Source organism: Accipiter gentilis, chromosome 6, assembly GCF_929443795.1.
Source record: "Accipiter gentilis chromosome 6, bAccGen1.1, whole genome shotgun sequence".
Taxonomy (NCBI): domain Eukaryota; kingdom Metazoa; phylum Chordata; class Aves; order Accipitriformes; family Accipitridae; genus Astur; species Astur gentilis.
This window is the reverse complement of record NC_064885.1, coordinates 17,356,030-17,370,521: the sequence shown is the minus strand read 5'-3', so window position 1 is coordinate 17,370,521 and position 14,492 is coordinate 17,356,030. Positions and strand designations below refer to the sequence as shown.

General features: G+C 36.3%; 1 protein-coding gene across 10 annotated transcripts in view; it reads left to right on the top strand.

The window, feature by feature from the left end:
• Window positions 1-14,492, top strand: part of WDR33 (WD repeat domain 33) — a 70,616-nt gene that overhangs the window by 19,005 nt on the left and 37,119 nt on the right. For 9 of the 10 annotated variants that reach the window (XR_007506248.1, XM_049801906.1, XM_049801905.1 and 6 more), the window contains exons 3-7: window positions 396-464; window positions 908-1,012; window positions 1,658-1,753; window positions 2,227-2,378; window positions 4,152-4,249. Coding sequence is in view for 9 of the 10 variants with exons in the window: in XM_049801906.1 (XP_049657863.1) it covers window positions 396-464; window positions 908-1,012; window positions 1,658-1,753; window positions 2,227-2,378; window positions 4,152-4,249 (520 nt within the window). In the remaining variant the exon portion in view is untranslated. Of the gene's footprint in view, window positions 1-395; window positions 465-907; window positions 1,013-1,657; window positions 1,754-2,226; window positions 2,379-4,151; window positions 4,250-4,913; window positions 14,483-14,492 lie in introns of those variants that run through there. The other variant, XM_049801913.1, reaches the window with a different exon arrangement.

Genomic DNA, 14,492 nt, shown 5'->3' with positions numbered 1-14,492 from the left:
TGGTGTAAATGCTTATCCTGAACGTAAAGCTTTTGAAATGATTGAACGTGCTTGTTGTAGAGTACCTATTAGCCTGGGCAGCAAAGTACCAGTTGTCTGTTACAATAATGTAGTTTATTACATAGGACTGCTCCTTTCATGTTGTTAAGCTGCAATTTTAAATGAGCTGCTCTAGCCTGATGACATTAGGACTTTAAACATTCTTGCATCTTTTGCTTATGCTGTACAAATTCTACAGGTTTCCCAAGACCAAAGTCTTTTAAGTGAGTTTATTTTAAAATCCTTGGAGTGCTTTGGAATTTCCCAAACAGGCTGTCAGTGTGTTCCTTATTTTCTGTTGGTTAACAATGAAGTATAGTGGTGGTATGAACTAGAAGTTATTTTCTTCTTTCCAGAATAGAGTATGGCAGAGAGACCAGCGAGATATGCGAGCAATCCAGCCTGATGCAGGATATTATAATGACGTAAGTAAAATCGTTCTACGCCCTGATGAAGTTCTGTGGATAAAATTTGTTCAGAAAATCAGAAGGATTCTTTCTGCCTGCCAGCTGAGGTTATCTTTTTGTCCACAAGAGGCCTTAAAGATATGAAGGATATCTTCACTCTACATTATCTTGTTCTATTGGATTCCATGTCCACAAAGAAAACCTGAAGTTGAATAGGCTTTTAATTTTTGGACATAAGAGCTCTGATAATGCACTGAGCTTGCAAAGCTGCTCTTGAGGATGCTGGTTCTGGATGTTTGAGATGGTAAATCATGCAGACTTAGGAACACTTCTAGCGACTTCTGATAATATCCCTGCAAATTAAAAGCTTGCTTTTCCAGAAAGGGGTGTTCAGAATGTATGCTTTTCTTGCAGTTTCTGGTTAGAAATGTCATTACTAAATCTTTTTTCTTCTCTTGTAGTTGGTTCCTCCTATTGGAATGCTGAACAACCCTATGAATGCTGTAACAACAAAATTTGTTCGGACATCTACTAATAAAGTAAAATGCCCAGTGTTTGTTGTCAGGGTGAGTATAGTGTTGGATTTACTTAGTTTTATTGTCTTAATTTGAAGTGATATTTGTAACAGAAGAAAGAAACAAGGTAAAAGTTAAAGCATTTCCAAATAAAACTAACATGTGAAATGTATGGACTACTTCTGTGTTTAGTCTTTCTGTGGAGGGTTTTAGGAGATTAAGTGGTAAGGTCTGAGTACAAAATAATTCTTACTCTCACAGTTTGAGTTGCACTTCCTACTTTTTTCATTTGGAGGGGCTAATTACCTTGACTCTCAGAAAAAAAGACAATTCAGTCTCTGTGCTGTTTGACTCTTGTAGCATCTTCTAACAACTTTTCCATTATGTCAGCAGTATCGTTTAGTATGGATATTGTGTGCTAGAAATGTATTGGTGCCAATAAGCTGTTTCTTCTCTTATGACTAGATTTTTTTTTTCATTGCTTTTACAGTGGGCCTTGTCCTGTTGTTACAAAAGAAAGGCAAAAGCCCTCTTGAACAGTTCTGCATTTTTGTCTATCTTGCATCCTCTAGAAAGTCATTTAGTAAATTCCAATTCTGCAGATTTTCTGGAAGAAGCTTATGATTTATTTGGAGGATTGTGAAGAAATATTTGAATGTTATATTTGCACAGTTTAGTTAAATTTTTCTTTTGCAGTGGACTCCTGAGGGGAGACGCTTAGTCACTGGTGCATCTAGTGGAGAGTTCACTTTATGGAATGGACTGACTTTCAATTTTGAAACGATATTGCAGGTAAATTAATCTGTCACTAGATTTCTGTGTATTTGCTTGAGGTCTTGGAGCGTGCTTTAGGAACACATCTTCACCCTGCTCATCATGGGTCTGTGGTCTAAATGCAGTAATGGGAGCTTTAGAGATCTTTTATTTTTTTATTCTGCTCTGACCCCATGTCAGGCTGTGGCTATAGGCAGTTCATTTAATGCTTCTCATTCCATCTCCATATGCTACACTAACTGTTATCAGAAACATACTATAAGTATTTGTAATAATGAAGAAACACTTTGGAAACAAAATGCAAATACTCTTCATTTATTATTTAGAAGACCATTGTATACAGAATAAGGGAAATTCCCGCCCCCCCATAACATCTTTGTTTTCATTTCTTTGTTCCAGCTGTTAACTAGGAACTTTACTAACTTTTGTGTTTGTGTGGGTCAGATAGTATTTGAACGTGTTTGCTAGAAGTTTTGTTTCTGAATTTACAGGCTCACGACAGCCCTGTAAGGGCTATGACTTGGTCACACAATGATATGTGGATGCTGACAGCAGACCACGGGGGATATGTGAAATACTGGCAGTCCAACATGAACAACGTCAAGATGTTCCAGGCACATAAGGAGGCGATTAGAGAGGCCAGGTTTATACACAATATACCATTTTCTGTAGTACCTATTGCCATGATTAGACTGTTCTCTAAGTGTATTCTGGGTGCAGAAATGCATGGGTTCTGTCAGATTCTGGGAAACTTCCTGCACCACATAAACACAATATTTTCTTTTGTTTCCACATTCTCACCGTTTTGCTGGCACCTTTCTGAATTAGTATTGTCCCAGTATCCGCCTCTGCAATATGTTAGAGATGTATTTGTCTGCCGCATTTTGCACTGGTATTCTTTTCATTTTTATATGGTGACGATGTGTATCAGTTATTCCTTTTTATACGCACTGTGTAAGACAACAATTTCATTCCAAATAAAGAATTCAGTCTTTAATAATCTAACTGAATAAAATATAAAGCCTTCAGAAATAAAACACCTGCATAGTTCTCACAAAATAATAAAACACTAAATAAAGTGAAGAACTGCTTGGCTTGGTGAAGCCAAGACTTCCAGTAATACTAAATACCCACGCAGACTGCCACATACAGAAGTCTAATGTTAATACTGAATGGGTTCTTCAAGCTTGAAACTGTAAGCAAGCCATTGAAAAGAAGACTGTAGGATATTCTCTTGGTTCAGTGTTGATGCCTCAGTTGTGCAACTGTCTATTTATATAAAAAATGGATTCTATAGTGATACAATCAGTAAGATGTAAATGAAGGTTGTTTCTAAAGCAAACCTGCACATAATCTTTAGTAAGATATGGAAATGTTTTTAAAGTAAGCCTGAAGAGAAGCTGCAGATCCAAAATGAAGCTAAAGCAGTGTTTCTTCGGGTTCAGGTGCTGGCCCTTGGCCATAAAAGGTTCACTGCCACAAAACCACTTTCTGCTAAAGTCACCATTTTTCTTTGATAGAGTGCAGCATTTTCTGCCAGAGTTTGGTTATGAGAAGTGCTTACATTGGATTCAGTTACTGTCTGACTATCATGGCCATACACTGAATTTCTCTACTATTTTAAGCCCTTTCCTGATCATAAAGATCTAGGATTTCACAAGGGCTCCCTCATGGTCTTTCACTGCACCAGAAAGGAAGTGAGTGCCTGTCAGTTGCTGGATATGTTCTGGCCCTAATCACATGGCTAAAAAACTCCTTGCTTTTCCAGTGACTTTCATCAAGCGATATTGACTGTTCAATCTGGAAGCTGCTTCTGTGTCTGTAGGATTCTTTTCATGGTGTTGATGGGGTGTAATAAGAGGGATTTTTTCCAAATTACTTTTACAATAAGAGGTACGCTTGTTTTGTATACAATTTTTTCAACAGTTAATCTAACTAGCATTTTCCTGTGACCAGCTTTCCCTTATTTTTGCTTCTCTGCTGCAAAGCACCTGTGGCTGAAGAGGAGTTTTTTCCTAAGAACTGTTCTCCTGTGCTTCTACACAGTGTCACTTTCTTACGGATTTTACCAAACATGAAAATCTAGGTTGACAGTTACCAAATCATATTGGTGTTGCTTCTCATCCTGCAGAGAAGGCACTACTGTGTACATTCATAGGTAGGAAGGTGCTAAGAATAAAATCCAGATTTTTTCCTCATTTGACAGGGGACTGCAATGCAATAGTAATCCTATGCTAAATTCATGTCTTGTGATGAAGTGTCATTTGGCAGGCGCTGTATTCACTTAAAAGTCCCTATGTTCAAATGCATCCTTCAGTGTGTAACACATTACAGTATAATTTTGCCCTGTCTGAGAAGCATAGATAATCTGTTAAATGCTGACTTCTTTCCCCTGCTGTGTGTCTTCATGTAACAGTTTCTCACCCACGGATAATAAATTTGCTACATGCTCTGACGACGGCACTGTTAGAATCTGGGACTTTCTACGTTGCCATGAGGAGAGAATTCTTCGAGGTATGTGTACCAAAAGTACTGATTGGGGTATTTCAAAAGGGGGAAAAACCTTTTTTTAACTAGGTGTTCACAATACAGAAGTATCAGCTTGTCTACATTTTTGTATTACATCCCTGTCTTAAATCTTCCAAACAAGTTTTTGTTTGGCTGCTGCTATAGGTGCCTTACAATACTCAGGCTGCAGTTCACAATGGCATTACTCTTGTTTATTGTCCACTTAAGCTCTAAACAATGGAGTTGGATATAAGGACATTTTTTTCTACTGCTAATGTTGGTAGGAACAGCCATTTCTGGATCAGGAATACATTTACCTTTCTCCAAAGCTTAATCTTTGTGACCACTTTTACTTCAGAACATACATCTTCATGCAGAGGATTCCATTCTTCTCATGGGAGTGCCTTCCATTCTGATTTCTTCAGAGGCAAGGTAGTTGGTTTTTCTCAGTCCTTAAGAGGAGAGCATTTAGAGAAAAGAAGTAAATTTTGATCACGTCATGCATAGCACATGCAAATAATCCTAGCTTCAGTTCAGTAGTTTTCTGTCCAACATCTGTGTGTGCTAACTTCTGGTGCCTTTCCACTGGCCTTGTTGAGCTTTCTCCTTCTCTTGTTGCAATCTTATTGAGCAATAACAATAGCTTCTGACAACTATTCCCTTCTTGCAGAAGATGTCAAAGATACATAATTGAATAGGAGAATGTATTAAAGACTTCCATGAAATTGGGGGTTGTAGGCATGCAGATAAACTGCAAAGAAGGTATGCAATAAAAACATGGAATTTCGGTTTTAGGCGTGTGAACTTGTTCAGTGCTTTACTAAATTAAGGATTTTTCTTTTTTAAAATCATGCTTCCAACTTGGACCTGCATTATGTATTTTACAAAGTAGAGCTCTCCCTATTTCTCTTGACTCTTAAGCTCTCGTTTTACTAATGCATTACTTTTAAACACCACTACTTTGAAAAGATGTTGGGCTCTAGCATTCTTGCAATGATGATACTCTAACAGAATCTGTGCATAGATATTATGGTAGATGTGTTCTTTGCAGGACCTGGCAAGTGAATTTCTGGGCTATATCACTGACATCTGTTATTCTGAAGGACCTGAACAGATTGTTTTGCTTGATGCTTTACAAAAGAAATCATTCTGCACTAAACACATTGTATACCCTCCTCCAAGTTTGTACTAACTACTCATTTAAACCGTGTGGAGAAAATGGGGATTGTCTCCATGCAGCGTTGTTGAGGTTATAAAAATCCCTCCAATTCTTCTACATTCTTTTAATGTTCTGCATAAAGTAGGAGTAAAGCATTTAATTTAGGCCATGGGGAACAGAACTTGCATTACATTTCCTTCTGTTACCTTGTGTACTTAAACATTTTGGTTGTGACTATCTCAGACAGAATTATGCTTTAATTTCTTACAATTTATACATCTTAATATAGGATTTTTAGTTTGAAAAATAGCTCTATAAAGAATATCTTTGTTTCTACTTATATGATGTACCCACAATACACTTAATCTTTTACGTAAGTTGGAAATATTTAGAAAACTTGCATCTTTGGATAAAGTTGGACAGGGCAGATTATTCCTTGTTTCTGCTGTCAGATAGGCAAAAACAAAAACCCCCAAAACGCAACCCAAACACTGGCACCAAAAAGTCCCCCACAACAAAACAAAAATAATACCTAAAATCCCCGAGTGCTGGGAGTGGGAGGATGTTTCTGCAAAACATGCAAATTTGATATGGTTTTGGTCCCTAGTGCTATTGTGAAATATGATCAGAAGACATATTTGAAAGAACTGTATGGATAACAGGTTTCTTGGTGGAAAATACAAGCTTTCATTTTCATTATTTGGAGTTTACAGCTTATGGCTTTAGGAAACTGATCTGCAGCTTTTTGCTTCTCCAGATGCATTCTGCTTTTACATATTTAGGAGTATGACCTGTAATACTTTGTTTAGTACAGCCATCAAAATGTGTAAATACTCATGCCATTGCCATTGCAAAGTTAGTGATCTGTAAATTAAAATTCTGTTAGCACTTCATTAAAAACATATTTTGTTATTTACAAGAAGTGTTTAGATCAAATACCATGTTAAGGAATGGTTTTTTATTTCCTACTTTCACAAACCATGCTTCAGCTATTCTGGTTAATATTGGTGCTGTGAAGTTGAAGGGATTCTACAGTGTAGTTTAGATCTAAAGCTTCACTTTGTGTTTTAAGGTATTCTTCAGGTTATCACACTGAATTATAAAAATCAAATGCAACTATTAATTTACAGTCAGATGTGTTCATAAAAAATGTTATCGCTCACATGGATACAATATCAATATATCATTATTCCTACTGATTTTTCAGGAACAAATTAAGGAACATATTTTAAGAAAACGACTTGAGGACTTTAATGCTAATGAATGCTTTTAAAGCAATTCTATAAAGAGCATTAAAGGTACTGGGATAAGCTTTGCTGATACAGAAAGGACAAAATTCTATAGGCTTGTTACAGGTGCTTTTTTTTTTGCACTGGAATAAACTAATATATTTCTATTATTTGATGAAATGTTTTACTTAAAACTGGTCTGAAGGAACAATTCTAGTCTTGCCTTCCAAAGAGGATTGGAAAAACAAATTGGAAGTGGTAACTTACATAGGACTACTTCTTACGGTTTTGCTGGAGTTTTCAGCTGTCTACAGTAGGCTATGCTTTTTTTGTTTCAGTAGTTAAAGCCATGAGTATATGGGCTGCGTGAGAAACACTTATTAACTGTGTCCAGCTTCCTTTTAATTTGTCAAAATGAAAATAAACAGAACACCCTGTTTTGTTCCTCATATATAATGCCAGAAGTTCTGGATCTTTTTTCTTTAATCTGACTCAGAGTCCCTTTGCTGCCCAGCTTTTCACTAATTTATGTTGCTCTGCTGCTGTTTCTACCATTGTGGCTTTCCAGGGCATAGTAGGTGGAGCTTGGGTGTTTGTTAGATGTTTTGTTAGAAGTATGTTCAAATTTATCAGGCTCCTTTTTAATATTGTAAAGAAATAAATAGGATTAAAATCTTCCATTTCTTGGGGAGCCATCTTTAAGTAACTCATCTTCAAGTGAATTATCTTAAAGAACTTGAAGGTGGGGGAAATGGCATTGTCATAGTAACTTACCTGCTTGCTTCCCTTCATCCCAATTACTGCCTGTCTTTTCTCTTGAAGTAAAGGTGCTGTACTCCTAATTCTGCACCAGTAGTTTTTGCCTATGTTGATATCTGTAATTTTGCCATTTTGATGGTGGTAACAAGTACAGTTTGGTGCACTTGCTAAAATACACTGGTAGGAATGAAACTGATGTTAAAATAACAAGATACCAGAAACAGTCTATGGTATAGCAATATGTTGTTTTTATGTCAGTAGTCTGTTACTCTGAAAGATATTTCCAATAATGGCATTTATAACAAAACACCATCAGGTCTTTAGTCTAAACAGTTGCAGTGAAGTTAATGCTAGGACTCATGTAAACGGTCCCCATTTCTGTAAGAACATACACATTATGGCTTTTAATAATGTTAATTACATCTAGTGAAAAAATGCATGTAGTAAAACCTTGATGTCCCTTTATTTTTATTGAGAAATTAATGTTATCAAATGATTTGACGGGGGGCCGTGAATCTCTCAGTATTGGGTCTGTGCTAATCTGTCTGAGAATATTTTGGGTAGATAATTAGTAAACACATGATTCCTTAATTATAATTTTCTCAGCGTGAAATCATGCATCAGGAGGCTACAAACACATTTCAGTGTTGTCAGTTCCACTGTCCTTCCTTCTCCTTCCTTTCAGTCACACACACAAAATCCAGTAGAAGTGTGTGCTTGGGAGGACTGTAAGGTTTTCATTCTGAAATCTAAATGAACTATATGTTCCCAGGATTTCAAAGGCTGCCTGGCTTAAGTAGGTCTTTTGAGGAGGATGACACTATCCTTCAGAGAGCTGGGTAGAAACCCAGGATTTGATAAGACATTTTTATAGATAAGTTTTTCTATTTTCTGGCTGTAAAATAGAGTAGTACACTAAATGATCTTCCAGCCAACAGGGTAGATTTGGCAAAAGATTTTTCTTATCCTAGCTTGAACAGTTGAAAGCAATCATGATTCTTTTACATTTTGTCTGGATTTAAAATTTGCCATTTGTAACAAGTAATTTCTTACTAGTATGTGATTTACTCTTAAGAAAAGTCTTTTGCCTGTCTTTAATAACATTGTTTTGTCTGGAATTTCCTGTTCAGGCATAATACTGGTGCAAAAAATCATCACCTATAAAATAACATGTATGCCTGTACATGAATGCAGAAGTCACAGCAGTCATGGTAAACTTATTTGTCATCTGCACACAAGTCCTGAAAAAGTGTCTCCATAGCTAGTCATATAGAAATAACTGGACAATTTTTTATTCCGTCCTTCCGTCCATCCTTCTTCTCTGTTTCTGGATCTTCATTAGCAAATAAAATACCATGAAGTGTCTTTAGTTGTCATGGTTTGTATACTCTGCACTTTCTGCCTGAAAGTGAAGGATCTTTAAAGTTTTTGACATCCGATTCCTCAGTCAAAAAGCAAATCAAATCCTGTACTTAAATTTAGAGAAGATGTGTTCAGTAGTTAAAAGGAACCTGAGAACCAGAACTACATCTTCTGTTTGTTCTTTCTTTTAAACATACTTAGTAGCTAGCTCTTAGGCTTTGAAACAGGTAGCTTCTAAACCTGTTACCTTTTTCTGGAATGTAATTGAACTCTACCTTGGATAATTTAAAAAAAATAATTAAAATCTTGATGTTTCTGTTTCCATCTTTCTTCCCTTTAAGTGAGGTTTTTCTTTTGTCTTACTTGTCTCAGTAGGGAGGCAAAACCCAGCAAATTCAAGAAATGCACCTATGTTGATACTGTGTTTCTTGCAAGGAGATGTAGTGTTTAAATCTTTTTTTTTTTTTTTTTTTTGGGGTGGGGTGGGGGAGGGCTTCCATCTTTGTACTGTTAGGGTTTCAGGTATATCTGATAAAGTCTCTTAGTCTACTGATGCATCCTTATATGAATGAATATTAGAAGGATTTTTCCTTGGAACAAAAGCCCAAGATGAGATGAGACATGGCTGATATTGGCAGCAACCATATCAATCTAGTGAAGGAAAGTCCTTGAACTTTTGAACTTAAAGATCAGTTGTTTTGAAATGCTAGTATTACATCAGTTAAATCTCTTTGTTGGAGGGTTTTAGTATGCCAGCTTAGGTTGCGGGTCTCTGATCTTTGTGAATCTTCATTGCCAAAACAAAGTTTGGGATAGGGGAAGAGGGATAAGTTGCAGCTAAGTCTTTTGAGGTACAGTTGTGCTCTAAATGGCTGTGCATCAAAATTTTTCTGCATTTTAGACATAAGAAATGTTAGGAAACTCGCTCACTGTGATGTTAATAGTGAATCTGTGAGGCTTGGTTTGGTTTTTTTTTTTCTTCACAAAGAGTTCAGACTGCTTGCACAATCAGTGATGCAGGAGCCCTTTGTTCTGCTGCATGTGTTGTGCCAGCCCTAATGCTGCTTTGGGGTTTTATGCACAGAGGCCTCTTTTTACAGTCCAATTCACTTTTTCATCTCATTAGGAAACCTGTTCTTGAGATTGAGTTATAAATATTTTATGCAATTTCCAGCTTCATAAATGGAAGTTACCATGCAAAATATATTTTCCTAGTGTCTTTCTCTGCACTTTTTCCAAAGTAACACCAAGGATTTGGAGTGTGAATACATATACACCTTCCTGAGCTCATAGATGATGTCAGTGATTACTGCTTGTTAGGGTAGTGGGTATAACCTATGTTAGATGGGAAGAATCCAATCTCTCCTTGCTTGAGGCTGCTAAAAAATACTGAGGTGTCATCTAGCCAGTCCATTTTATTCCTGAATATGACTTTCAAGGCTACAGCATCTTGGTTTTCTCTGTATAGAAAACTTTATTAGAGGTAGACTTTGTTAAAATAGCTAATTCTATTTGTGTTAAATGTAAAAATCCATATGAGAATTGAGAAACTTCGTGCTATTTTGACTTATATCAAGTTCCTATTTGTGAAGTGTTCTGTATTGGACAAAAATTTTATTTTGATCAACTATACTTGAGGTCCTTGGTTTCTGTGATTGAAAGGTGGCGATTAGGAGCTGGCTTCATGATGCCTTTGCTCCCTAAAACAATGCCAGGAGAATTAGATGGTATTGAAGACTGCTCTTGGAGCTGGTTGCGTCTGATATGCCGTAAAAGCATTTGGTTTATATTGCAGTTCAGTTCTGAGTAATGTCAAAGTACAACATACTAAGTCTTAAGAGTTCTGATTCTCATCTAGAATCTAGTGTTTTAAAAATTCTGAGAAATTAATAACTAAGAACATATAGAATTGTCAAAGAATGAGTAAAAGAGATCATGAGAGATGAGCCACAGCACCATGCTATGAAAAAAGTTCTACTGGACACTTCTGTCAACGCTTTTCATGAGACAAGAATGAAGAGGCACTGTGCAAGAATGAGATTATTTTGGATTCAATTTTGAAATATCTTTTCTTCTCTGAAAATTGTCCTGAAGCTGAAAGTTATATAATCTCTTATGTTGAGTCCAAGGACAAATTTTACACTAAAAAGGCTAGTATTTGTAAAAAATCTATTTTGTTAAGCTTGGAGGAATATTGAGAAACCCTTGTGTTTCACAGGACAGCCAGCTCTTAGTGCTGCTGAAATACATGATACTTCCTTAAGGTGTTTTGATTGCATCATTAGGATTTCTTGCTTCTGCTTCCTTTTGTGTGTTTGTTAATTGCAAGGAGTAGGTAAATACTGAACTAGGTGAAACCTTTTTTATGGTTTGTTAGTATACATACTTCAATGGTGAGAACTTTACTTCCATTTGTTGTGACTACATATAGAAGTTAACATAATATGGCACAATACTCTGCATAGTGGTCAGGATTTACCTACAGTGAGAACTATTGATGCAACAGTGAGCTTTGTCCTCAAGCCCTGCTCATAGTTGTTGAGAAATTAAAACATTATTTTAAATAGATTATGTTGATACTAATGAAAAAAAATCCCAAACTACAGAGTCATTCAAATACTGACGCTAAGATAATACCAGTCTTCCTTTCTTGGCACAAGTGTAATTGTTGAAAAGGATGCAGGTTGTGTGCATTAAGGGTGGTGGCTTCCTGGTATCCTCTCACCAGTATTTGTCATATCAAAGGTTCTCAACTGAAACAAAACCATCTGGAGTTAGTCTTATGCAAGCTAGGTTAGTAATGCAGCTTCTCTGATAAAATCTTACATGGATAAATACTCAGAATTTGACTTTTTTTTTTTATGGAATCTCTCATCTAACATGCCATTTCCTACTAGAGTGTAACTACAGAAATATGCTATTCCAGAATAAATGGTGTAAGTCCTCAAAAAAGTAAAAACCACAATTCCCTGGTGAAAATAATCCATGTTGGTCCTTAGAAACTTGCCTTGCAGGCTTCTTGACTCCCCTTTCCTTTTGTGTGTGGATTAAACAGATCTCCTTTGCCCTTTCCTTTTCCCTTTCCCTCTGTACTAAAAGCTTTTGTGCATGTAGGTAAGCACAGACTTTGCAAAGCATTTGATATTTTCTTTTGCATCTTTTCAACTCTATGTACTCAAATTATTTCCTATTATAGTACATTTAGCTCTGAACGATATTCTGGCTTTAGTGGTGAGACACTCTGCATCAAGTTTTGTCATATTAATAACATTGTAGTTCTCATACTTATGATTACACATTCACATAGACAGCCAGGCACTGCAAGCTGAGGAGATAGCTTGCAAATGTTTTCCCTAAAATGAGGCAGTATGTTTTTCTTCTCTTCCATACCCGCCAGGCCTTACATTCTCATGAGAAAGCTGGTCCTGCTCATCATACGTTGCATTTGTAGGAAGACACAGAGTCAAAAGAGAAACTGGGGAATGTGCTGAACGGGATTGTATAGCAGATCAGGAGAAAGGGATAAATAAGAATCCTGAAAAAAATTTGGTGAAAGGTGGCTGGAAATGAGAAGGATGGCAAATGGGAGGAAAGTGTGGAGGCTATGTCAGTATAAAAAACTTAATAAAACAGCTGGTGTAAGGATTGAGAAAGATAATGGCAGTGTGAGCAAGGAGATGAGAATGAGGTGGTGGAAACCAACAGAAGTTATGCTCCTGGCACTGTGGGGATAAATCGGGGCAAACTCAGTTGCTGGAGCAGCCAGAGAAGAGGCTGGGTTTTCATGGCCGCATGACACACTTAGACACAAGTGGACAGTATATAATGTACCAAGAGTGTCTGTATATATACTATAACATGTGTGTGCAAATGTGTAATAATAGTACCCATATGCATACATAGATTCCCCCCCCCCTCCCCCCAATCTCTCAAATTTTATGTTCTATGTCATGACTCTTACAGACTCAAGTTGATGAGTTTGAGTAGAGTTAGGGACACATTCTCTGTTCATTCAGAACATGAGTATGGAGTGCTATTCTAGTGAATGATGCCATCAATCCTACTGTAACTAGGAGAAAGCTGTCTCTACCAGCTGATTAAAAATCCTTATGCTTTTCAATAGTCCCTAAGAAGTAATGTGGATTTTTTTTCTTCTTTTTTCTTCTTCCAAGTTTTGTTGATTTAGTAGGTCTAAAACAGAAATATCTAATAGTTGCTCTTCAGACCTAAGGCTAGCTCTGGATTGCTTCAGCTGAGAATATAATAAAGGCACATGTGTGCTGCATGCTTCTGCAAAAAGTGGTTGATTAGATTAAGTATGCAAATATGTAATCAACATTTATTTTCAAAGTACGGTGCCAGAACTTTCCAAGTGACTGATACTCATTTCACAGTGAAAATACAAACTGTCATTTAATTTTGCTACTTACAGATAAAGGCTTTTTGTTGAAAACAAAACACTTTTCAAGGGAAGACATTTTAATTTTTACTGTTGGAAGTGTATGTGTGTATTGCAGGTGAAGTAGCTGTCTTGGTAGTTTTATAAATTCCTATTTTATAGAGGAAAGAATTTTATCATGGTTTGGTGTTTTTTTATAAATTGAAAAATGGGCTGTTAAATGTCTTGGCTTCAAAGAAGCACAGCTGTAAGCATCAGAAGTACAGCTATATAGGAGAAAACTACAACTTTTCTAAATATTTTTGTCTTCTAAAAGTTTCACAGGCTAAGTTTAACATTTCTCCCATCCCAGACAGCTTGGATTACTGTTTGTAATTATTATCTCAGTGGAAGCATCTGATCTTTCTAGTTCTGCAAGACATTATTTTGGTACATTACACAATCTGTCAAGTTCTGGCTTATGTTGAACAATTTAAAGCATGGCTTAGTTATGTATTATTTTTTTAAAATGCAGTATTTTCTTAATATTTGTCATATTGCGTATAAATTGATTTTGCTCCAATAAAGATATGTAGGTAGGCAGAGCTATTCCAGATATACCTACAGTCACATAAAGAAGTGGTCGTATCACTTCAGTATAATTTTCTGGTGTAGACACGGCAAGGACTGCAAGTATCTTACATAACTTTCTGTCTTCAAAGACAATATGTCTTTAACTGGTTTTGACCGTTCATAGAAATTGTGTGTGACCTTTTTGCTCACCAAAATAAGCTTTTAAAGAGAACTTACCATGGCCATTTAAATATAAGCCTGACCCGAGAAACTGAAAGTTACCTATAACATGACTGGAATAGGTGCTTTTACCAAGTCCCCAAGATCTCAGAGATAAACTTAAAATTTCCATTCAGAAAAATTGCAGAATGTTCCCTTGGCTGCTGAAAACTGGGAGAAACAACATCTTTTGGTAAAAAGCGCACCCAGCTTTCTGGTGTGTGCTGGCAGATGCATATTTTCTACTTTATGTGCAATAGCTTTTTTTCTTTGCTTTTTTATTTAGAATGATGGAGCATGAAAATATTTTAAACGTTATATTAAAATCTTACTTTTTCAACTTCCATCACGTTAAAAAACCTTCCTCTAAAAAGAGTCATAACACCTGATAAATTAGTAGCTTAACTGTGTAGCTATTCTAGCCCTCAAAGAAAGAGTAGGATGAATTGATGAAAAAATGTAGCTCAGGATCCAGTCTATTACTACTATTTAGGGAAAATCAAGTCCAAATATTTATACAATACTTTTACATTTGAACTTATATTTATAGCTGACTTTTTTTTTCTTCTT